Below are 24,227 nucleotides of genomic sequence, written 5' to 3'. Positions count from 1 at the left end.
AAATTTAGAAAATTAGGCCCTATGTTCCCACAGACCTATGTTCCCACAACCATATGTTCCCACAGTCCTATGTTCCCACAGTCCTATGTTCTCTCATTTAAATATGTCCCCTATGAAGGGTAGGTTTTAGTGCTTGTGCTGGTACAGGGATAGCCCAATAACATCCCAGACAAGTCTCCCTCCTGGGAGGGGTATGTTTAGGTATGTTAGGGTTAGGGTTAGGGCTGTGGGAACATAGGGCTGTGGGAACATAGACATGCTCCCAAAAAAACAACTACTCAGTAAAAAAAAAACATCTGCAAAGCCTGTAAGAGCACGAGACTCAGCCAGATGAGTAATGTAACGGATTACTTTCCATAAAAAGTAACTAAGTTACGATATTAGTTACTTTTTAGGGTGTAACGCGATATTTTAATGCATAAACATTCCCATTTTTGTGGTGAAACTGTCAGGATTCAACATTATAAATGTCTTTAGTGTCACTTCTGATCTATTTAATGCATCCATCGCTGAGTAAAAGTAGTAATTTCTTTCAAAGTAAGAAATCTTACTGACCCCGAACATTTGAATGCTTGTGTACATTCAGTAGCAGGACGATATTAACCGGACGAGTTTAGGAAATCAGTGTGCTAATGCTAAAACTGGGAAAGGGGACAGAGGTATTATCGGCAGGGATTTGTTCAGGAGTCGTTTGGCAGTGTGAAACGGACTCGATTGTTTGTCAGCGTGAGCCAAACAACGCTCTTCACACACACACACACACACACACACACACACACACACACACACACACACACACAGGCAAGCTTTATCTCGCTCTAGCCGACGGCGGGGATTGTGAGCGAGAACATTGTGGTTTTGACTCTCCACAATGGGTTGCAAATAAGAAATAAAAGCAAACATTAAACGAGAACTACAACCTGAAACCGTTCGGGTTTTCGTTTGGTTGATTTGCTAGTGCACGCGTGAACTAAAAGCTCACGATTCCAACACTGATACATCGCAAGGTCCGGCTCAAACGGTGTAAACTGGCATATTAATAACTCTTCCAGATGCCAAAAACATAAACCGAAGGATCGGGGAGGTGTGCAAATAAGCCATCGTATACAAAAACAATAATCATAACATCATCTGCATGTGTGCAGTACACAGTAATCAACAATGATCACACAAACAATCAGACACTGATAAAACTATCCATACAAATATATAGTGAGATATAATATAAGTGTGTTTACATCTATATAATCAGGATTATTAATAAATATGACTTCAATCCAAAGTCTGGAACGTCACTCCGTGAGTGTGTGCTTATCGGATTCTCCACAAAACTGGAATGACTATTAAAATTCCACGATCCAGGCAGACAAATTAATTAATATTCATAATTATTAGCCCCGCCCCCATCATAGATTCACTTACAATCAATATGCACGTTACTTTGGCGTCAGAATGTTGTTATTCTTTCTCAAATCTGATCCGATAGATATGAACCTAAAAATCTAGGGGTTGTGAACTTTTGTAGTGGGATATCTATAACTAGCTAAAGTTGGTTTGCAGTGGGTGGGACACAGCTTTGCTCATGAATATTAATTAGGTGACATGATGTTTGATATAGTGCATAAGCATGTTATTTATATACTATTATAGTTTTTATTAATACTTTGAATCAGCTTTTTTAAATTCAGTTTTTATTTTATTTAAATTTTCAGTCATTTTGCTTTTTTAGTTTTTGTTGTTTTAATATTTTGAAATTTTAGTTTTATTTCAGTTTTTCGTTCAGTACTTTGCCAAGGCAACATTTTTCTAATTTTCATTTAGTTTAAGTTCTTCATCTAATATTTTTATTATATGTTATTTTATTTGTTCAGCTTGATTCCAATTAACAAAACTGTTTTTAATGTTTTAATCAGGGCTATTATTGTAAAATAATTATTGTAATTAAAATAGCAATTAAAATAATTATTATAAATATCAAAACTAAAAACATTAAAAACATTTTTGTAATTTGAAATAAAATAAAATATACAAAAACTTTAACTTATTTTTCAGCTAGTTGCCAAGACAAAATTCCCCAATTTTAATTTAGTAAAAAATACAAATTAAACCTGAAATATAAATTAATAAAAGCTATATAGACATATTAAAATAAAAACATACAAACATACAATTACCAAAACTACACGAAAAATCGAATTCAAAATAATAATACAAACTATAATAATATCTAAAATAGCACTGGTTTTGGTTGCGATAACTACTGTACACTTTGTATGACATTTCCTGTGTCCCATCCCTAAATAATTAGCGAATTTGCATACCCAAAATGTTTTAATTAAACCTCAAACGACCTACAAAGGTGGTTTAAATGAGTTTTTAGATGGTATTTAATGCTATTTCGCAGTTCTGACTACAAATAACGAAACAGATTTGCGTCGGATAATTTCTCTTGTGCTGTGGCCATGCAAAACGAATCTCTTAATCTATAATAATCATCTCCTGAAGCGTGGGAACTTTCGGGAAGTTTTAATAGTCGCTACGCCCCAGGTTGGAGGCATTTCCATTTGGATTGGGCTAATTTGACACGTCTCTCACAGCTTTTAAGAGAAAAACGAATCGAATCAACCTCCGGAGCCGACATGTCCTTTCAAAAACATGCGCTGGATAAAGCCTTGATATGCAGAAACATATGTTCCTCTCAGGTCAGCACACACACACACTTTTCCTCAAGGTCGTTCTGAGCCCGGAGGAAAGCCGTTCAGGGTTGGTGGAAAAAGAACGAAAGATCAAACTAATCAACATTACACGCCCTCTTGTTCCAGGAAATTAACAATTAAAAAGAGCTGATATTTCACTACATCATTAACAAGAGCTCTACGAATCAAAGCGTCACGATTGATCGCTGATTTTACGCTTTAAATGTCTCGAGATAAGCCACGACAACTTCCCAGATTAAACGCTCATAAAAGGATATGGTTTTGTCTCAGCGCGAGACCGGACGAGACAAGAACAGGCAGCTTGGCAAACACAACCTCACTTTATGCTCAGTATGAAAACCACCACATTCAGGTCAAAACACACGGCACGACAACACACTATTCAAATCAGTCAGACTGCTCGGCGTCACGCTTTGATCCTTGGGTAATGACGAGCTGTGAGAGAGGGCGGGGAACGGACTGGTGCAGGGCATTATGGGTCGGGAATGATCGGTTAGTTGTTCTGTTTGGGCAGATGGCTCAAGATGTATTCGCCCACGCCGAGGAAGTAGATGACCTGAGCGATGCCGAAGAGCGGCGCGATGACCAGAGCTCGACAGTACGCGCCCTTCAGGAAAGCAGTGGGACCTTCGTTGCGTAATATCTTCCTGTGGTCACATGGGAAAGAGGGAATAGGTTTACCCAAAATTGTACCCAAATTGCTGTAATGGCTGATCTGGTCACGTGATGAGCTCACCTGATGCAGTCCGTCACGCCACTGTACGTGTCCTCTTGACTTCCTCGTGTTAGCGACTGTAGTCTCGTCTTTATCACTGAAACACAGAAGCCGTTCAACGGTCACTTGTGAAACCGCACAGATGTTGCACAACTGTTTTTGCTAACACACACACACACACACACACACACACACTCTGTTTCTAGAGCTATAAGTCGCTTCACTGCTAACTAACTTGAGATCTCTAGGTAAGATGCAACTCAGTTCAATGTTTGACATTAGCATGTGTATCGCACATGTGTATGATGGGACAAACTAATTTTGAAAAATAAATATTTAATATTTAGTAGCCTATTTAAAAAAAAAAGTTAAAAAAAATTAATAATATTGAATATTCCATAGTTAAAACACGGGGGGGGGGGGGGGTGTTAGAAAACATTCAATATTTAATACTCAGTATTTTTTTTAAAATAGAAAAAATCTAATATTGAAAAATATTTAATATTCAGTCATAAAAACTAATATATTATAATATATAATATTATATAATATTCATTATTTAATATTCACTATTCAAAAATAGACAAAAAACTCTATTTTTAATATTTAAAATGTAATATTCATTATTTAAAAAGAAAGATTCCATATTAAAAATTCAGTATTTAAAAAATTGAAAAAAACAAATGTTCATTATTTTATATTCAGTAATAAAAATAGACAAAATGAATATAAAAGCATTTAATATTCAGTATATAAACAAATAAAAATAAATATTGAAAGAATATCTAAAAAATAGACAAAACTAATATTGAAAACAATAAAATATTTAATATACTGAATTAATAATATTCAGTATTTAAAAAAACAGAAACAAAAAAATTTGAAATATTTGATATATAATATGCAATAATAAAAAGAGACAACTAATATAAAACTAATATAAAAACAATTAATATTCAGATTTAAAAATAAATAAACAAATATTTAAAAAGATAAAATAATAAATATTAATATTCAGAGTTTAAAATATAGAAAAATATTGAATATTTAATATTCTGTAATAAAAAAGACATAATAAAATTGTATTAGTATTATTTTGAACTATTTTATTGATATTTTCAGTGCTGAATGAAATGTATTTGTCATTTCTCTGGCCCTGCAGCTGATAATGAGTGTATGTTTTTCCACAGAGCATTCTGGGATTCCCTTTCCTGCAAAATTAGGCTGAAACGAGTTAAGAAGGAATAAATCTTTGCATCGGGTGTGTTTCTAAGATGGAGGCTCTCTGGAACAGAGCAACAGGAGAGCAGGAATTATCCAGTCACATTCTCGTGCTAAACCTTGAGATGAGGAGCGTACCGTCCACAGGGTTGACGGCGACTGCAGCCGTGCTCCCCGCAGCGCAGCCCGAGAGGAAAGACACGTAGAACGGCGCGGGACCCTCGCCTCCTCTCTTCCCCAGGTTATTCAGATTAGCAAACAGAGGGAAATATATGATAGAAAACGGGACATCCCTGAAGAGAAGGGAAACACAAAGCTGAAGTACTGGTGCTGCACTCTGTCAGTGTTTTAGCTATGATATTGGAGTGTGTGTGTCCCTCACCTGAGCAGCGTGGCTCCCAGGCCCTTGTAAAGTCCCGCGATGCCCTTTTCCTTCAGTAACTCTCTGGTGAGTTGCATAGCAGTGGGGGACTTCAGCTCTACGGGGCCCCCGGGGGTCACAGCCTGAGGCATGAGCTTCCTCTGGGCCGCTGCACACACACACACACACACACACACACACACACACACACACACACACACACACACACACACGCCTAGTTCAACTACACAAACATTATCCAATTTATTTTATATGAAACTCGAGGAAACTGAAGGAAGCCTAATGGATGGAACAGTTGAGCGCTCTACTCTTGCTGACTTCTTCTATTTGGCAGATCTAAACTTGTGAACAAACTTTGCTAGTTACCAAAATGTATTGTTTGAAGGCATTGTCGAAATGTTCCTTATGTAGAATAATAACTTTTAAGCAAATCTCAAAACAATTGTTGGAAACTTTTATTGCTTATGCATTCAGTACCACTGACAATGACTTAAAGGTATAGTGGAGGATCTTTCCGAATTTTAGATAAGACCCGCCCTCTCCACTTTTTGAATAAGTTTGATTGATTCACCAGAATGATTGACAATTAGGAGGACCAATAGTATAGGTGATCCACCCGGAAGTAAAAAATCCTCCATTATACCTTTAATATTCAGTATATTAAAAAATAAAAATAACTAATATTGATAAGATATTCAATATTCAGTATTTTCAAAAGGAAAAAATAAATATAGAAAAAAATCACTATAATTTTTTATATAATAAATAATATGCACTATTTTAAATAAGATTAATTATTGATGACAATGACTTGATATTCAGTATTTAAAAAATAGAAATTACTAATATTGATCAAATATGTTATATTCAGTATTTAAAAAAATTAACAGTGATATATAAAAAAATATATTTTATTAAAAAAATCTATATAATTTTTCATATGCTAAAGATATTATTCACTACTTTAAGATTCATTAGTGATGACAATGACTCAATATTCACTATTTAAAAAATATAAATATATTGATTAAAATATGTAATAGTCAGTATTTTAAATAATACAAAATCAACACTGAAAAAATTCTATATAATTTGAAATATACAAAATAAATAATATTCACTATTTTAAAATATGATATGATAAAATATAAATATGATTCAGCACTGATGACAATGATCATATTCAGTATTTAAAAAAAGGAAAAAATAATATTGAAAAAATATGTATAATTTAACATCCAGTATTTGAAGAATAGAACATTTTATATAGAAAATGTGTATATTTATTTTAATATTTATTTTTATTCAATTTTTAAAAAATAGAAAAAAACAATACTGAAAATGATTAATTTAATATGAATATACTGAATAAAATATCCAGTATTTAAAAAATATTAAGTACTGCTGACAATGACTTGGTATTCAGTATTTTAAAAATGAAAAAAATAAATAAAAATAATAATAATAATAATAATAATAATAATAATAATGTTGAATATTTTTCAATATTATTATTATTGTTTTTTATTTTAATTTTTTTAAATTTAATAATTAGTATTTAAAAATATATAAAAAACTGATATAAAAAAAATCTATATAATATTATACGCTGAATAAAAAGTATTCAGCCGTACTAATAATATATAAATAATATAATTATATACTATTGCTGACAATGACTTTTTATAACAGACATATTTAGCAGTACTACACTAAAAACCTCTGCTCTGTAAGAAATTAAATTATTCATTTAGCAGATGCTAAATGCACTTATAAAGGTGAAATACAAATAATTACCACATGTATTGCTTATTGTCTATAAAATTACAAAATGATGTGAAATCTGACACTAGTAGGCCTAATGTACAGGGAGAAGTGCTGCAATGTGGCCACAAGGTGGCAGTGCTTCATCTCTCTTCTCTGTCCTGTGTCTTGATTTCTCCCTTCATTCCTTCCTCTTTTATAGTGTCGATTCTTACCGATTCTTCCAGCATCTTGCAGCTGAATCTTTAGCATCTCCATCGGTGTTGTAACGATGACCTGCAACATAACAGAACAAGGTTAGAGGAAACTCACAGCCAATGAAAATGAGGACAAGCACATTTAAAGGGCCACACACGTATTCAAATCAACCACGAGGAGTTAGAAGTCACACCTAAAGCCAGTTGCAAATGGTTAAACTGCTTTTAAAAGACATTTTACACCGACGTCTCTCCTTTAGCTTACCATAATTAAGCCTATCGGAGCCTCTGCCGTCTGGAAACCTGTACTTTATGCTACTACTATCTTAGAAAGGAACAACCACACACAAAAACATACAATTAGCATATCCTCCTACATGCTGAGGTTCAAATGGGTTCATAAAATGGTATCTGCAACCCATTTAACTTCCGTAATGTGACTTATTTTTATATTTTCTGAAGAAATATTTTCTTCCTGTGCAAAAGAGGTTGCGACATCAGCAGAACAGACGCCACGGGGGAAGAGTTTATGTGTGCTAGCGCGGCTGTCACTGGAGACACAATTACACCTTTCATCAAATCTGAAGGGGTTTGCAGGACAGTAAGTGGGTTATACTGTGGGTCTGTTTGCAATGTTCATCCACAAACCTGACTCGGCACTATAGTTGATGGGATTATTTGAGTGTATATCGCTTGTCTTAATCCAGAGTCTGCTGTAATCTCATCATTTAACCCGACATGGTTATAGACCTGTTCATTGACAACAGGAAGACGGTCACCTCTGTCACATGACTGGATCACTATGTTGTGTATAACTCCGTTAAGTCAGTCAATAAAAGATGTCAATAGTGGATGCTTAGTGCACGTAATTGCTACTCCAACCACTTGATTTTCTCCATCCATCTGAAATAAAATGATTTTATTTATAAATAAACTGATTGGTTTTGATTTTATTATCAATAATCAATATATATATCTACTCAACTTCTGAGCATTACATGATGTTACCTCAGTTTAATGCTAAATTAAAGTACTTTGGATGTTAAAATATGTTCTGCATATGGATTTGCATCCGAGCTGAGGTTTTTAATGTGTGTATTTGTTTTAAATAATATGTATTTTAATATAATTTATTTAATATATGTATATATTTTTATGTTTAGTATGAACTTGTTATATAACAAGAATTTATGTTATATATATTTTTTATATAAGAAATTATATATGTATGTATGTATATGTATATGTATGATAAAAAAAACATTCTAAATTATATATAGAGGGAGAGAAAATATGGAAAAATTAAATAAAAATATTATATGAATAATTTAAATTCAAAAATATAAAAACTTAAAAATAAAATTAATTAAAGTTGAAGTACTAAAATGAATACCACTGAAATAATAATAATAATAATAAAATAATAATAATAATAAATTAAAGCTAAATAGAAATATTTTTTTAAAGTAATAAAAATGAAAAAAAACCTAAAATTACTAAAACTTCAACTAAAGTTAAAATAAAAAATAAAACTACTTCAAAAATAAATTTATAAAAATACTAGTGCTGTCAAATTGATTAATCACATCTCTCTCTCTCTCTCTCTCTCTCTCTCTATATATATAAATATGTAAATATATATGTGTGTGTGTGTGTGTGCATATATATATAAACTTTTATGTTAGATGCAAATAATCACCATTAAATGATTTGACAGCTCTAAAAAATACTTAACAGCATATAAATAATACTAAAATATTAAAATGAAATAATACTATAAATATTATGCGCCTTTTGGTTTCCATACAACCTTTTTTATGCAATATAAAATATATGAAATATATGCTTTTGGTACACAAGGGGTGTTTTAGTATCGTATCATGGAAGAACACACACATTAGCCAAGCGTTCAGAATAATAAGCAGAGCTGGTTCTGAATAAGCACCTGCTTCAGGTGAGCGTGCTCAACAAAGGCTGACGGGGCAGATGAGCTCACGTGTGTATAATGTGAACGCTTAAAGGGAGTGTGTTTGTACCCTTAATGCATCAGTGTTTTGTCTCAGTGATCTGTCTGCTGCTGAATCATCTGTGTGCAGACGTGAATAAAATAACAGTGGAACATCTATTAATGGAGGCTGAAGCATCAGATAGATTACTGGGATGTGTGTGTGTGTGTGTGTGTGTGTTCACACTGACCTGACATGTTCCCGCCCCACAGCCGGCCAGCATCTCTCGCAGGAGAGTGAGTTTCTGCCTGTGGGAACGACAGATGAATTCACTTATTATCAGCACACACACACACCAAGGGTTGTTAATAATTCACACTTTGACTCGACGGCGGTGGTCAATAATTCACCGGTGCCGTTTTAGGTCACCATGGAGACGCAGCCGAACAGGGCATTGTGGGTATTGTCTGTGTGCTTCAAGCCCTGTTTAATATTAATGTCGCTCTGGTAATGTAATCCTGTGTGCTGAATTGATTGAGATGTCTGACAGTGTCGGTATGTGACTACTGTGGCTTGTTAGATGGTAATACCACAGTATTTTGATGTGTACATTTGTTGCTGTTTAAATACCATATTGATAGCATGGAGAAGAGAGAATGGTGAGCTGTGTTTGTGCATGTGTTCAAGGTCGGGAAGGGAACCAACCAGTGTGTCAGACCAGATGATGAAGTGTCAGAGTGTGTGAATGGGCAGAATCAGCTCAAAATGTTAGTCATCGTATTTATATTGATTTGTGCATTTGCTGTGTGTGTGTGTGTGTTTATGTCTCACCCGTCCTTAGAGAGGTGAAATCGGAAGAAATCATTTGCTGCAAGCTTGATGGCTTTTTCTGGAGTGACGAGAGTTAAGTTCACCGCAGCGCCTGAGAGAGAAAACACACGTATTCAGTTACACCTTCACTCTCACAATAATGAAAGTAGTGCTTGTCAAATCAATTAATCGCATCTAATATAAACATTTGTAAATACATATGTGTGTGCGTGTATGTGTATATATACTGTATGCGTGACGTCTGCCTTTACATGCACATTAACTTTAATGATATCCCATTCTTAATCCGTAGGTTTTAATATGGAGTTGGCCCTCCCTTTGCAGCTGTAAGAGCGTATACTCTTCTGGAAAGTCTTTCCACAAGGTTTAGGAGTGTGTTAATGGGAATTTTTGACCAGTCTTCTAGAAGTGCATTTGTGAGGTCAGGCACTGATGTTTGATGAGAAGGCCTGGCTCACAGTCTCCGCTCTAATTCATCCCAAAGGTGTTTATCGGGTTGAGGTCAGGACTCTGTGCAGGCCAGTCAAGTATATACACGTGCATATATATATATACATAAAACTTTGTAAATATAAAAAAAAAAAAAAAAAAAAAATTATATATATATATATATATATTTACAAAGTTTTATGTTATATGCGATTAATCGATTTGACAGCACTAGTTGTGAACTCACACTAAAATGTGAACCTGCACTTACCCCTGTACATGCCGAAGTATCCCTCCGACCGGATGGTCTTAATAAGGCAGTCTGACCTGCAGAGCACAGTATATCATTCACATGTGAAACCTGACGAACTGAATCTTCTATATGATTCGATTCGTCTTTTTGAACACTCACATGCTGGTATAGAGACGGCATCCATTCTGCTGGTTCTGAAGGCGAGTCTTGGCCAGATCGATGGGAAACACGCAGGTAACGCCGATCAGTCCCGCCACACCGCCATTTATTAGCTTGGCAGGCAAACTGGAGCAAAGCATGAGAGGAGATCAGACAAATAAGAGACAAGGGCAAAAAATCATTCATTTAAAGTTGTTGGTGTTGTGGGTGGTTGCCAGGGCATTACTATGCAGTTGTTGGTGTTATGGGTGGTTGCCAGGGCATTACTATGCAGTTTTTAGGTCATTGCGGGTTGTTGCCAGTCATTGCGGGTGGTTGCCAGGGCATTACTATGCAGTTGTTAGGTCGTTGCGGGTGGTTGCCAGGGCATTACTATGCAGTTGTTAGGGTGTTGTTGGTGGTTGCCAGGGCATTACTATGCAGTTGTTAGGTCATTGCGGGTGGTTGCCAGGGCATTACTATGCAGTTGTTAGGTCATTGCGGGTGGTTGCCAGGGCATTACTATGCAGTTGTTAGGGTGTTGTTGGTGGTTGCCAGGGCATTACTATGCAGTTGTTAGGGTGTTGCGGGTGGTTGCCAGGGCATTACTATGCAGTTGTTAGGTCATTGCGGGTGGTTGCCAGGGCATTACTATGCAGTTGTTAGGTCATTTGTTAGGTTGTTGCAGGTGGTTGCCAGGGCATTACTATGCAGTTGTTAGGGTGTTGTTGGTGGTTGCCAGGGCATTACTATGCAGTTGTTAGGTCGTTGCGGGTGGTTGCCAGGGCATTACTATGCAGTTGTTAGGGTGTTGCGGGTGGTTGCCAGGGCATTACTATGCAGTTGTTAGGGTGTTGTGGGTGGTTGCCAGGGCATTACTATGCAGTTGTTAGGGTGTTGCGGGTGGTTGCCAGGGCATTACTATGCAGTTGTTAGGGTGTTGTGGGTGGTTGCAAGGGCATTACTATGCAGTTGTTAGGGTGTTGCGGGTGGTTGCCAGGGCATTACTATGCAGTTGTTAGGGTGTTGCGGGTGGTTGCCAGGGCATTACTATGCAGTTGTTAGGGTGTTGTGGGTGGTTGCAAGGGCATTACTATGCAGTTGTTAGGGTGTTGCGGGTGGTTGCCAGGGCATTACTATGCAGTTGTTAGGGTGTTGCGGGTGGTTGCCAGGGCATTACTATGCAGTTGTTAGGGTGTTGCGGGTGGTTGCCAGGGCATTACTATGCAGTTGTTAGGGTGTTGCGGGTGGTTGCCAGGGCATTACTATGCAGTTGTTAGGGTGTTGCGGGTGGTTGCCAGGGCATTACTATGCAGTTGTTAGGGTGTTGTGGGTGGTTGCAAGGGCATTACTATGCAGTTGAAAATTCTGTCAATAATTACTCATCCTCATGTCGTTCCTAACCCGTAAAACCCGTTCATCTTTAGAACACAAATGAAGATATTTTTGATGAAATCCGAGAGCGTTCTGACCCCACATAGACTGCAACGTCATAACAACTTTCAAGGCCCAGAAAGATAGTAAAGACATCATGTGAGCACACAACGCATGCGATCTGACGTAGAACCCGGAAGCGCTGCACTGTGTTTACTACGTGAATAGCGTCGGAGAAGTAAAGGGAAGAGAAGAAATTGTTCTTTTTGTGTTTTTTTGCACACAGAAGGTTTTCTCGTTGCTTCATAACATTAAGGTTGAACCACTGTAGGAACATGGACTATTTTAATGATGTCTTCACTACCTGGGCCTTGAAAGTTATGACGTTGCAGTCTATGTGGGGTCAGAAAGCTCTCGGATTTCATCAAAAATATCATCCAAAGATGAACTGGATTTACGGGTTTGGAACGACATGAGGGTGAGTAATTAATGACAGAACTTTTTGGGTTAACTAACTATATAAAAATTCAGTGTTGCCATGTTTCGAATATCTCAACTGCATTGAGGTAATTTATTTTATTTGTTCTTATTTTATTACTGACTGTTTACTTGTCTTTTTGTAAATTCAATTCAGTTTGAAATCAAGCTTCCTTGTGCTGTGTGTGAGCTATTGCAACAGAGTTACCCTATTGTAAAGACAAATACACAGAGTGTTTAAGTTGGATTATTGTAATGGTTATTGATCAATGTTTAAATATGTAAACAAAAGCCTAAATTAAAATCCGTTCATGGTATAAAGCAGACGTGTCTCTTGAATTGAATTGAACTTTTGAACTTGAATTGAACTTTTCCATTCAAATATATTACTGTTACAATGAGTTTTGTGCTTTTTGAAGCTTGAAAATAATGATTGCCTTGACAAAATTGATGGACAAAAATGTAGATATTACAATATCTGTATGGCAGATATTGTAATATAGTACAATGTAACAGTATGTGGTTGTTTTCCTGATGGTATTTAAAATGATACTGAATATTGACATTTTTCAAGGTGTCGTATTGAAGTTAGAAATTCCAGTATCATGACCACTAATTAATGTCCTTCGTCAATAAGGTAAAATGTGTTGAAAGTAGCTATTTTCTACATAGATCAATGATTTGATTGAATATTTATTGGTAATACAATACCTATCGCTGGCTAAAAAAGTAACTAGTAACTAGTACTCTGAGTAGTTTTTGAGAAGAGTAATTTGTACTTTTACTTAAGTAATTTTTTGACACCAGTACTTTTACTTGTAATTAAGTATTATTTCAGCAATGCAACAGTACTTTTACTTGTAACTGAGTATTATTACAGCAATGTAACGGTACTTCTACTTGTAATTTAGTATTATTTCAGCAATGCAACAGTACTTTTACTTGTAATTAAATTGAGTATTATTTCAGCAATGTAACAGTACTTTTACTTGTAATTGAGTATTATTTCAGCAATGCAACAGTACTTTTACTTGTAACTGAGTATTATTACAGCAATGCAACAGTACTTTTACTTGTAATTAAATTGAGTATTATTTCAGCAATGTAACAGTACTTTTACTTGTAATTAAGTATTATTTCAGCAATGCAACAGTACTTTTACTTGTAACTGAGTATTATTACAGCAATGCAACAGTACTTTTACTTGTAATTAAATTGAGTATTATTTCAGCAATGTAACAGTACTTTTACTTGTAATTGAGTATTATTTCAGCAATGTAACGGTACTTTTACTTGTAATTTAGTATTATTTCAGCAATGCAACAGTACTTTTACTTGTAATTAAATTGAGTATTATTTCAGCAATGTAACAGTACTTTTACTTGTAATTGAGTATTATTTCAGCAATGTAACAGTACTTGTAATTAAGTATTATTTCAGCAATGCAACAGTACTTTTACTTGTAATTTAGTATTATTTCAGCAATGTAACAGTACTTTTCCTTGTAATTAAGTATTATTTCAGCAATGTAACAGTACTTGTAATTAAGTATTATTTCAGCAATGCAACAGTACTTTTACTTGTAATTTAGTATTATTTCAGCAATGCAACAGTACTTTTACTTGTAACTGAGTATTATTTCAGCAATGCAACAGTACTTTTACTTGTAATTAAATTGAGTATTATTTCAGCAATGTAACAGTACTTTTACTTGTAATTGAGTATTATTTCAGCAATGTAACAGTACTTGTAATTAAGTATTATTTCAGCAATGCAACAGTACTTTTACTTGTAATTGTAATTGAGTATTATTTCAGCAATGTAACAGTACTTTTACTTGTAATTTTACTTGTAATTGAGTATTATTTCAGCAATGTAACAGTACTTGTAATTTCAGCAATGTAACAATACATGTACTTGCAATTGAGTATTATTTCATCAATGTAACAGTACTTGTAATTGAGTATTATTTCATCAATGTAACAGTACTTGTAATTGAGTATTATTTCAGCAATGCAACAGTACTTTTACTAGCAATTGAGTATTATTTCAGCAATGTAACAGTACATGTAATTGTAATTGAGTATTATTTCAGCAATGTAACAGTACTTGTACTTGTAATTGAGTATTATTTCAGCAATGTAACAGTACTTGTACTTGAGTACAAATTTTCAGTACTCTTTCCACCAGTTGCTAAGGTGTTCTGAGTGGTTCTATGCACATTATGATGTTATGTGGTTGCTAGGGTGTTGTGCGGTTCAAAAAGTCTAACTCCAGTGATACTTGATTTTTTTAAACTCACCTGATCTGTTTGTCAGCCATTTATCTGGGTCCCTGTACTTCTTCAGTGTGTGTGTGTGTTTAAGGCGTCAGTCGGCACGTCTTTGCAGATTTCTCAGAGACTATTGGGATCTCAGTCCATTCGCCTTCCTGTGCCAGATATCTGAAAGACATGGCAATAGAGAATGATTGAGTGTGGTTATGATACAGGTGTCATCTCTCTCTGTTTGACTCCAGGAATTCTTCACACTGGACACTGGACCTTTCCTTCTCCATCTGTTCCTCCCATCTCAGGAACAACTATGTCTTATTTTTATTCTTATTCATTTTTGTTGGTTGCACAGGAAATTTAAAATAGCTTACACTATCTGATTCATGACACACACACCGAGCTCCCTTTCTAAGATTTCAATTAAATTTCAATTCAATGTATTTATAAATCACATTTAGAACAACCTTAGTTGGCTTAAGTGCTACTACAGAGCTCCTAAAGGGAGATGGTGGCGAAAAAAAAAAAAAAAAAAAAAAAAGTCAATGCTTTTGCGTTCACTCGAGAAACTTTGCGTTCAATCGCAAAACCTTTTGAGGACATTGCAAGTGAATGCAAAGTTTCTCGGCGGAACGCAAAACCTTTGCGAGAACGTAAAAGCATCAACAAATAATTTCCCCCCCCCCCCCCCCGCCACCATGTCCCTTTAGGATCTCTGTAGTGGCACTTAGGCCAACTAAGGTTGTTCTAAAATGTGCTTTATATCTAAATTGAATTGAAAAAGAATTGAAATCTTAGGCACGGAGCTTGGTGTGTGTGTCAAGAATCAGATAGTGTTTGAGAGGAACATCTGTGTGTGTGTTTCCTGCTAATCATATGTGGAATTTGAACAACTTGAAGACAGTCAGTCTTCCCCTCTCGTTCCTCCCCTCCTTTCAGCCAATCAGCTCATCTCTTTCACTCCGTCCCCTCCCTCTCTTCCTTCTCCTCTCCACTGATGCGTTTCCTGATTTCTGCTGACTGGACTGGACTCTTCTACCTTCAATTCTGCATTTTCTCTGTCTGGGTTCCTCTTTTTCTTCACTCATAGAGAGTGGATGCACTCGTGAGATTTACCATAAACATTATTATATGTTAGATCAGCACTAACCAGCACAAACCAGTTAGGAAATCTTCTGTTCCTTTCAGCAGGACTGTTATTTTTCCATCCTGCTGTTTTTAACTTCTCTCAGTATCTTCCTCATGATTCAAGAGAATATCAGGTCTGTTTTGACTGGCACAATGTTCCTACTATCAGTGAACACTAAATCGCAGATATTTAATGTCTCCCACAAGGTCTCAGACACATGAAGGACCAGCAACAATAAAAAATGACAATAATCTCTATTTTTTCTGTTTTTTTTTTTTCAAAGTCACTTCTGCTAGAAAGAAATAGAGACTTTTGCTGAGTTCTCCTGATTCTCAGATTTTCCTCATGAGAAAAAGACTCATATGTCTCTAGAGTTTTAGAAGAGACTGTCTCTTAATAGGGTTTTTATAGGAACTCACACATGAACTAGCCACCAGGGCATCCCCCAAGAACAACATTTTCCTGGTTGCATTCGCACTGCCAGTAGGAATACATATGATGGCATTTTGACCAGCTGAGAACTCGTGAAGAGCTTATTAAATGTGTAAAGAAGTCAAAACAGCGCCACGAATCCCTCCGTCACACACAAACCAAGATCTGCTGTGAGGAGACGCGGTTCTGATGCCTGTACTGAAGTGTGATGTACTTTACATGTCTTTGGTCGTGTTGCGTTCACATTTCAGTCGAACCGCACCAGAGTTGGTTTAGAAGCGGAGCGAGACTCATCTTTTCAGCATCTCGGTCAGTGTGTTTGATGCACCAGGGTTCAGATGGCAGCGTTCACACTTATTCAGATGAACCGCACTAACAGAGCAATCGCACCAGGGTTCGTTTTAATCCAAACAAACATGTCAAGCGTGAACACACCCTAAGTTATGCGATTGAAAGAGCCAAAAGAAGGGCTAAGAGACGAAACCTACTTCGACAATTTGCAGTGCTACATATAATCGAGGCTGAGAAAAGAACACAACGCCAGGTAAATTATCTATTGCTGTTTTCCATGTTCGTGGAGTAAGAATATGTAAACTGTGTTAAAACGTCTTTTTATAAATGGCGGGTGCCAGTGTTTCATATGGCCAATCAACGTCCACTTACATCACTGTAGTTCCTATTGTGCTTGATTAGACCCTAATCTGAAGTAGGAACTCATTTAATCCCCCTTAAACTCCCAGTTCCTGTGGTGCAAACATGCCAAAAAGTGCCAATAGAGTGCAGATATGACATCACTTTGTAGGCCAAAACTTAGCATTTTAGCACTTCCGGTTCCAAGTCAATGGCTTTTTGAATGGGATTTTGGTTAAATGGCTGAAATAAGGTCTGTGATGAACACAAGCTCAAGACACTTTCACGTTTTATTCAACGACATAAAATACATTAGTATTACCCCGCTCATGATTTTTAAATGCTGTTACGCGTCTTGAAAAAGGCGGTGTATGAAAAACCTAAACGAACATTAGAAATGTTGAACTGGCAACTAACTGAAATAAAATAAGTTCAAGGTGAAGAACTAAAATAACTAAAACTGAAATAAAAAGCTAAAAAGAAATGACAAAGGCACATAAAATGACTCAAATTAAAATGAAAACTGAAAATATAAAAATAAAAGCGATTTCAAAATGCTACAAATAATACTAAAATAACACATACTCTGAGCATGTCATTAACTTTCATTTTAAGTGTTTTTTATTTTATTAAATGAAAAACATCTGAGATAAAATGGATACTTCAAAGAAATTGTCCATAAAGACTCCTGTATTAAAGAGTAATATCTGAACAATGAAAGTTTTCTTCATGAATGTTCAGCTTTCGGTTTCAATCAATAGAGGAAGAGAAGAAGCTGAGAATTATGTTTTTGTCTAAGTAGTGGTTTGGTCTTGTGACAAGTCTGATGACGAGATATCTGTCGGTCTGTGTGTCTTATAATCAGCAGAAACATATCAAATTTTCTTCAGGCCACAAACAGGCTCAAACTAGTCTCACGTACCTAAAACTCTAGCTAAACAATATAACTGATCAACTGATGAGCAACACAACTAATCAAGTTTTAACATATTTAAATTTAAATAAATTATTGCAAAATAATTGACAGACATGATAAAAAAACGGAAGGTGTGATAGTGTTTTCTTCCCTATTGTGACGTATATCCGAGTGAAACGGCTTCTCAAACAAGAACAAATGTAGGGCGGAGCTTGATTTTGTTCATGGGGAACTGATTGGATGGTAAAGGCATAGGGATATATTCACAACCTGATTGGTCAGCTTTTATTACGTAATTTCTTGACATCCAAAACAATGCTGTGTTCTGGGATAAATGCGCTCGTTGTCTGTGCGTTGCTACATATGATGGTATTTTGACCAGCTGAGAACTCGTGAAGAATGTGTAAATGAGTCAAAACAGCGTCAGCAATCCCTCCGTCACACACTAACACACAGATCTGCTGTGAGGAGACTCCGTTCTGATCCTGTACTGAACTGTGATGGGCAACATCGTGACTAGGATGAGAAAAAACACGTATGATTTAGGATTTTGTCGCATCTTGTGACATCACATCCTGTTTTTGGCTCATTTATATGTCTTTGGTCCGTGTTGCGTTCATTTTTGCGAACCACACCAGAGTTCGAAGCGGACTGAGACCACCCAGTGTTGTGTTTGCTATTGGTGGATCTCATGTGAGTGACAGGTTGCCCCGCCCTCACACCAGTAAACGCATCATCAGAGAAGAGAAGTCGTTGCAAGGGAAGTTATTTTGATTAAAGATTATATGGCACATGAATTTAAAATAAATAAATAATGATGTGCACAGATAAATCATTTATAATAAATACTGCAATATTCCATAAATTGCCAATATTCATGGTGACTTTAAAATATAGCATGGTTGTTACCTTTACCATGCTACAAAGATAACAACTTAAGATATCATAAACATTATATACATAAACATCATGATTTTGCCTGCTATGAAACAATGTCTATTGTAAAAAGTGCTATATATTTAAATTTGACGATGTGATTTGCCTAAATTCACTTTTAATGCCACTGAGGAGAAAATAATGTCATTGAATAGGCACTTTCAGCAAACCCTGAGCTGTTACCCAGCATGCACCAGTGTGTGTGTCCACTTTAAAACCACCATAAAGCCACTCTGACCCCTATTCAAACTCCTGAGACCATCGGAGAGGAATAAAAACACACTCATCAACTATCCACAAGAACAACTACGAGCTCCTAATGCTGCTCTGATCCTCATGCTCTCCGTCACTCTAAACACTGTATTTCTACACAACAGAACTGAGATAGTTGCCATGGAAACGGACTGAAGATGGCATTAAAAATTCTGTGAATGAGCGCCAGAGATTTCCACACGTCTTACAGCAGATTTCAAGTCTGTCGTTTACATGTGTGTGAATGTAATTCACTGGTGACTAATGAACGTATAGAGTTAATATGTTCATACACACGTCTGTGCTGACTAACAGTCAATATGAAGACAATAATCAAACACTTATATTTAGTTTTACATGCACTTTCATTCAAAACATTGGGCTCAGTATGATTTTTTAAAGAAATTAATATTATTATTCAGCAAGGACGCATTAAATTGATCAAGTGACAGTAAAGACATTTATAATGTTACTGTTACAGACTTTTTTTTTTTTTTTTTTGCTTACTATTAATCAAAAATATGAAGCAGCACAACTGTTTAAACAGTGATAATAATAATAATAATAAATGTTTCTTGAGCATCAAATCATCATATTAGAATGATTTCTGAAGGATCATGTGACACTGAAGACTGGAGTAATGATGCTGAAAATTCAGCTTTGCATCTCAGAAAATAATACAATTTTAACATATTCACATAGAAAACAGATATTTTAATTTGTAATAATGTTTCACTGTTTTTACTGTATTTTTTGATCAAATAAATGCAGTCTTGGTGAGCAGAAGAGACTTCTTTCATAAACATAAAAAATCTACCTTAGATTTAAAAATACCTTTTGATACCACATCCACCATGGTATTCTTTAAAGTACAGTAGAGTACCAAATAAATACCATGGTACATGAATTTTAGTACCATGGTATCACCATCTGATCCTATCTCTGTACCTCCCCAGTTATTTATGTATGGCATTTCCATCTTTTTTTTTTTTTTTAATGGCATTGTGCTGTGTCTAAAAACAATGCCATATATAAAGTACACCCATGAACGTGTTGCGTCTCTGCCAAATGGAGGGATGCAGAGAGAAAGAACGAGGATGGAGGAGTGTAAAGAGAGAGTGAAGAGGGAGCTGTAATGAGAGACAGCTGGTGGGAGGAGAGAGAAGACGGAGGGAGGGAAAGATGGAGGGAGAGGAGGAGGAGAGGAAAGTAGACAAACCAGACCTGAGAACACAAGCAGCTGGTGAAGCCAAGAGTGTGTGTGTGTGTGTTTAACATCACAATCATTCATTCTGGACATGCCACGGTTTCTAACTGTAGACTCACTGTAAACCCAAATAATAAGTTACAAGTTTGCAAAACTCATACATTTTAATTGCTCTTTTAACTTAAAATTATGTAATTGCAACTTAAATATTTTTGTATATTTAGCTGTTTCTAGTCCGTCATTTATGGCCATCAGCTGGTCAGGCAATGTTGAATGACCTCATGAATAATAAGAGTTATAATACATTATAATAATTATCTATACATTGTTACACCTGTTAGAAAGTATAATTTATTAAAATATATTGAAAATATATACATTGCCGTTCAAAAGTGTGGGGCTGGTAAGATATTTTAAGGCTCTTATACTCACTAAGGCTGCATTTAGTAGATAGAAAATACAGTTAAAACTGTAAAAAATGTGAAATATTATTACAATTTAAATAAATGTTTCCTATTTAAATATATTTTTAAAATGTAATTTATTCCTGTAATCAAAGCTGAATTTTCAGCATCATTACTCCAGTCTTCAGTGTCACATGATCCTTCAGAAATCATGAAAATATGATGATTTGATGCGCAAGAAACATTTCTCATTGAAAACAGTTTCACTTGCTTATATTCATATTTCACTGCTTCATATTCATATTTCACTGCTTCATATTTATATTTCACTGCTTCATATTTATATTTCACTGCTTCATATTTATATTTCACTGCTTCATATTTTATGGAAATGGTGGAAAAAAATGAAGGATTCTTTGATGAATAGAAAGAACTGCATCTATTTGAAACAGAAATCTTGGTAACACTTTACTTAAAGTCTTTATGTCTAATGCATAATAAAGGTATTTATAATGTATGTTATAATTCATTCTTTTTTATATAAATAAGTGAAATGTTCATATTTGTAGATTCCTTGTTACATCTGAAATAGTTTGTTTGTCATGTGTTTTAATAAATTATACTTTCTAACAAGTGTAACAATGTATAGATAGATAATTATTATAATGTGTTATAACTTATTATTCATTCAATGCATCATAAGGTGCTTTTATAATGCATTTGCTTTTAAAACATATACATTATTACATTACCAAAATCTTTTCTAACATTATAAATCTTTACTGTCACTTTTGATCAATTGAATGCGTCCTTGCTAAACAAAAGTATTGAGATGATAGTTCTTTACGCTGCTATGATCTGGTTTTCCAGCAGGGAACAGCTGTCGGCCATTCCTGAATCCAGAAGAAATCTGTGCACCTTTGACCAAACCGCACCCGTAATTCATCTGACTCTGATAACAGGTGTGTGTGTGTGTGTTTGTTTAGCGTCTGAAGTTCAACGGAACCTTGATGTCTTGAAATGGCTCGTCTACAGTATTTCAGTCTCTCTGTCCTCTCCTCTCTCCCTCCTCATCTATGTCTGATCTAGGGAGGTTCTGCTGGATTGACTTGAGCAAGTTTATAAAAATGAACTGTCCAAATTAATTAATGGATAAAATGCATCAGTTTCATAAGAAAAAAATTGGCAGCCAATGAGATGTACTTTGGATAAAGGCGTCTGCTAAATGCTTAAATGTAAATTAGAACAAATTGTATGTGTGTGTGTGTGTTGAAATTAACTAAATTAAATATATATATATATGTGTGTGTGTGTGAGTGAGTGTGTGTGTATTCATTTTATTTGTTAATTTTGAAAAATATAATAAAAATAAAATAATAAAGAAAAGAAAGAATGAATGAAATAGACTGACTCAGCGTTTAGTAGACTCACAGTCTCAGAGTTTGAGCAGTGTATCAGTGTGTGCAGAAAAGAGCTGACAGTGATGAGTGTGTGAGTGACTGACTGACTGAAGAGCAAAGACAGATTTACTGAGCGTCAAGAGTGATAAGATGAGACAGATTAATATCAGACACTGAGCTCTCACTGTCGGCTGGTTAATTAGCTGATGTACAGTACTCTCTCTATCTCTCTCGCGTGTGTGTGTGTCTATGTGTGAGTGAGTGTGTATGAGTGTGTGTGTGTGTGTGTGAGTAGGTGTGTATGTATGTGTGTGTGGGTGTGCATGTGTGAGTGAGTGAGTGAGTGACTGAGTGTGTGTGTGTGTGTGTGTGTGTGCGGGTGTGTATGTATATATGTGTATGTGTGTTTGAGAGTGTTCAGACTGTATGCTGTTTCACTCTCGCTTTCTCTCACGATGCTCACTATTAACTCGGTATGAATTTAAAGAAGGGTTTAAAAACATATTTGTATCTAATTATGTCGACACAAAAATTAAACAATATTAAAACATAAAACCAAAATAAGCAAAATAATATAAATACTTATTATTTAGAAGTGAGAGACTGTGGGAATATCTTCATACGGCAGTGACTGTAGGACAATTTACAAGAAATCTGTTATCTGCAAGGTGTTCTGCTCCTCTTAACTAGTGACCTTTGCCCTGTGAGCAGTCGTTTAACTTACACTAAAGGTCACCTCAGACACACATTGTAAAGGTAAAGATTAGTCAATATGAGGAACAGCCAAAGACAGCAAATACACCAATTATTTCAAGCCAGATTAAACAACACAAACGTACCATGGTATTTTTTTTTATTTTCTTTTATCTGAAAGTACCATAGCATTATTTGAAGCACAATATAGTACCATTTAAATCCCATGGTGTATGTGTATTGTAATAATGCAACACCATATTTACATGGTACTCCAGAGTAATGAATGAATACCACGGCACAGTAATGGTAATGCTATGGTACTTTAAAAACACCCCATGGTACTGGAAATCGTGTATATTATGGCATTTACATGTTATTTCCAGTTTAATATACATGGTATAATCCAGTTTTATAACGATGGTCCATCATGTCCAAATATCTGATAGCCTACTATAGCTATTTTTTGTAAAGGCCGTTTGCTTTTAGGCCAAGGACGCAGTTGTTTCATCACTGGAAAACTTATAGCCAAAATATACAGAAGAAAAAAAAACGAGTGAAGAAATATTTGCAGTTTCTGAACGAGGTCGCAGAGTCTCTGATGACATAATTCTGCTGCAGAGAATCCTGTTCAAATCTGAGACTCCAGAGCGCGCACGTACGGCGCATCGAGAGCGCGCGCGCCGCAGCGCCCTGATGTTGGTGATGATGATCCGCTGCAGATCTAGTGGACACACACAGTCCGTTTTAATGCTTCTGATCAGATATCACACACACCCGCGTCCGTGGAGCCGGTTAATCCCGCGGGGATCGAAACCCAACTAACGCACGACCAGAACAAAAGCACGCAGATGAAACGCGCACCGCTGTATGATGAAAAGCAGATGTTCACGCGCGCGGAACCCAAACTAGAACACCGTTAGAATTAACGAAGCTGTCAAAGAAGCGCGTTCTCGTTTGACGGTTAGGTTTATCACATTCGCGATGAGGAATGAAGGAATTGTGTTTTTCCAAATAACGGAAAACGATCCGCCGCATCACACCGTATTCACCGCTGTACCGTTATTTCTGTTTCTCCTGCTGACATAATCAAATCCTGAATAACTGAACTACGTTTCCTTATGCAACACGAATATTAATATGATTATGATACAAAAGCTGGTCTTATAGAAGAGTGTAACAGCGCTACTTACCGGATCCTGGTGTTTTTTCCCGTTATTCCGGATTATTATGGCTTCATGTGATGTTCGTCCTCCGGTGACGGGGTGATATTAGTTAAAGCTGCCGGTGTTACTAGCGTTCGTGTGTGTTTGGAGGAAAGGGAGGGAGTAGAAGCACGACCCGAGTCAGCGGGAGGAGGAGGAGGGGAGGACGGGAGAGAGTGACGCCTCCTACTGGTCACGAAGCCCTCAGATTTAACGTAGACGCTTTCTGACGTCATCGCCGTGACGCAACGGTGACCTTGAGTTAAATATAGGGAAGGATCCTACATCAGAGTATTGGAGTGCCTTTTGG

The 24,227-nt window shown here is 35.9% G+C and overlaps 1 protein-coding gene across 1 annotated transcript; it reads right to left on the bottom strand.

Annotated features, from left to right (window-relative positions):
• slc25a22a (solute carrier family 25 member 22a) lies at window positions 1-24,085 on the bottom strand. The gene is made up of 11 exons (XM_079858876.1): window positions 23,906-24,085; window positions 14,747-14,887; window positions 10,615-10,740; window positions 10,474-10,529; window positions 9,774-9,864; window positions 9,193-9,250; window positions 7,015-7,075; window positions 5,036-5,183; window positions 4,792-4,946; window positions 3,454-3,529; window positions 1-3,364 (listed from the first exon to the last, which is right to left on the bottom strand). Exons 2-11 carry the CDS (start codon window positions 14,764-14,766, stop codon window positions 3,211-3,213), a joined length of 945 nt encoding a protein of 314 aa, XP_079715002.1. The 5' UTR covers window positions 14,767-14,887; window positions 23,906-24,085; the 3' UTR covers window positions 1-3,210.
• Window positions 24,086-24,227: the final 142 nt, after the last annotated feature.

This window comes from Squalius cephalus (assembly GCF_949319135.1).
Source record: "Squalius cephalus genome assembly, chromosome: 23".
NCBI lineage: Eukaryota > Metazoa > Chordata > Actinopteri > Cypriniformes > Leuciscidae > Squalius > Squalius cephalus.
Note: the sequence above shows the minus strand (reverse complement) of the source record. Positions and strands in the feature narration are given on the sequence as shown.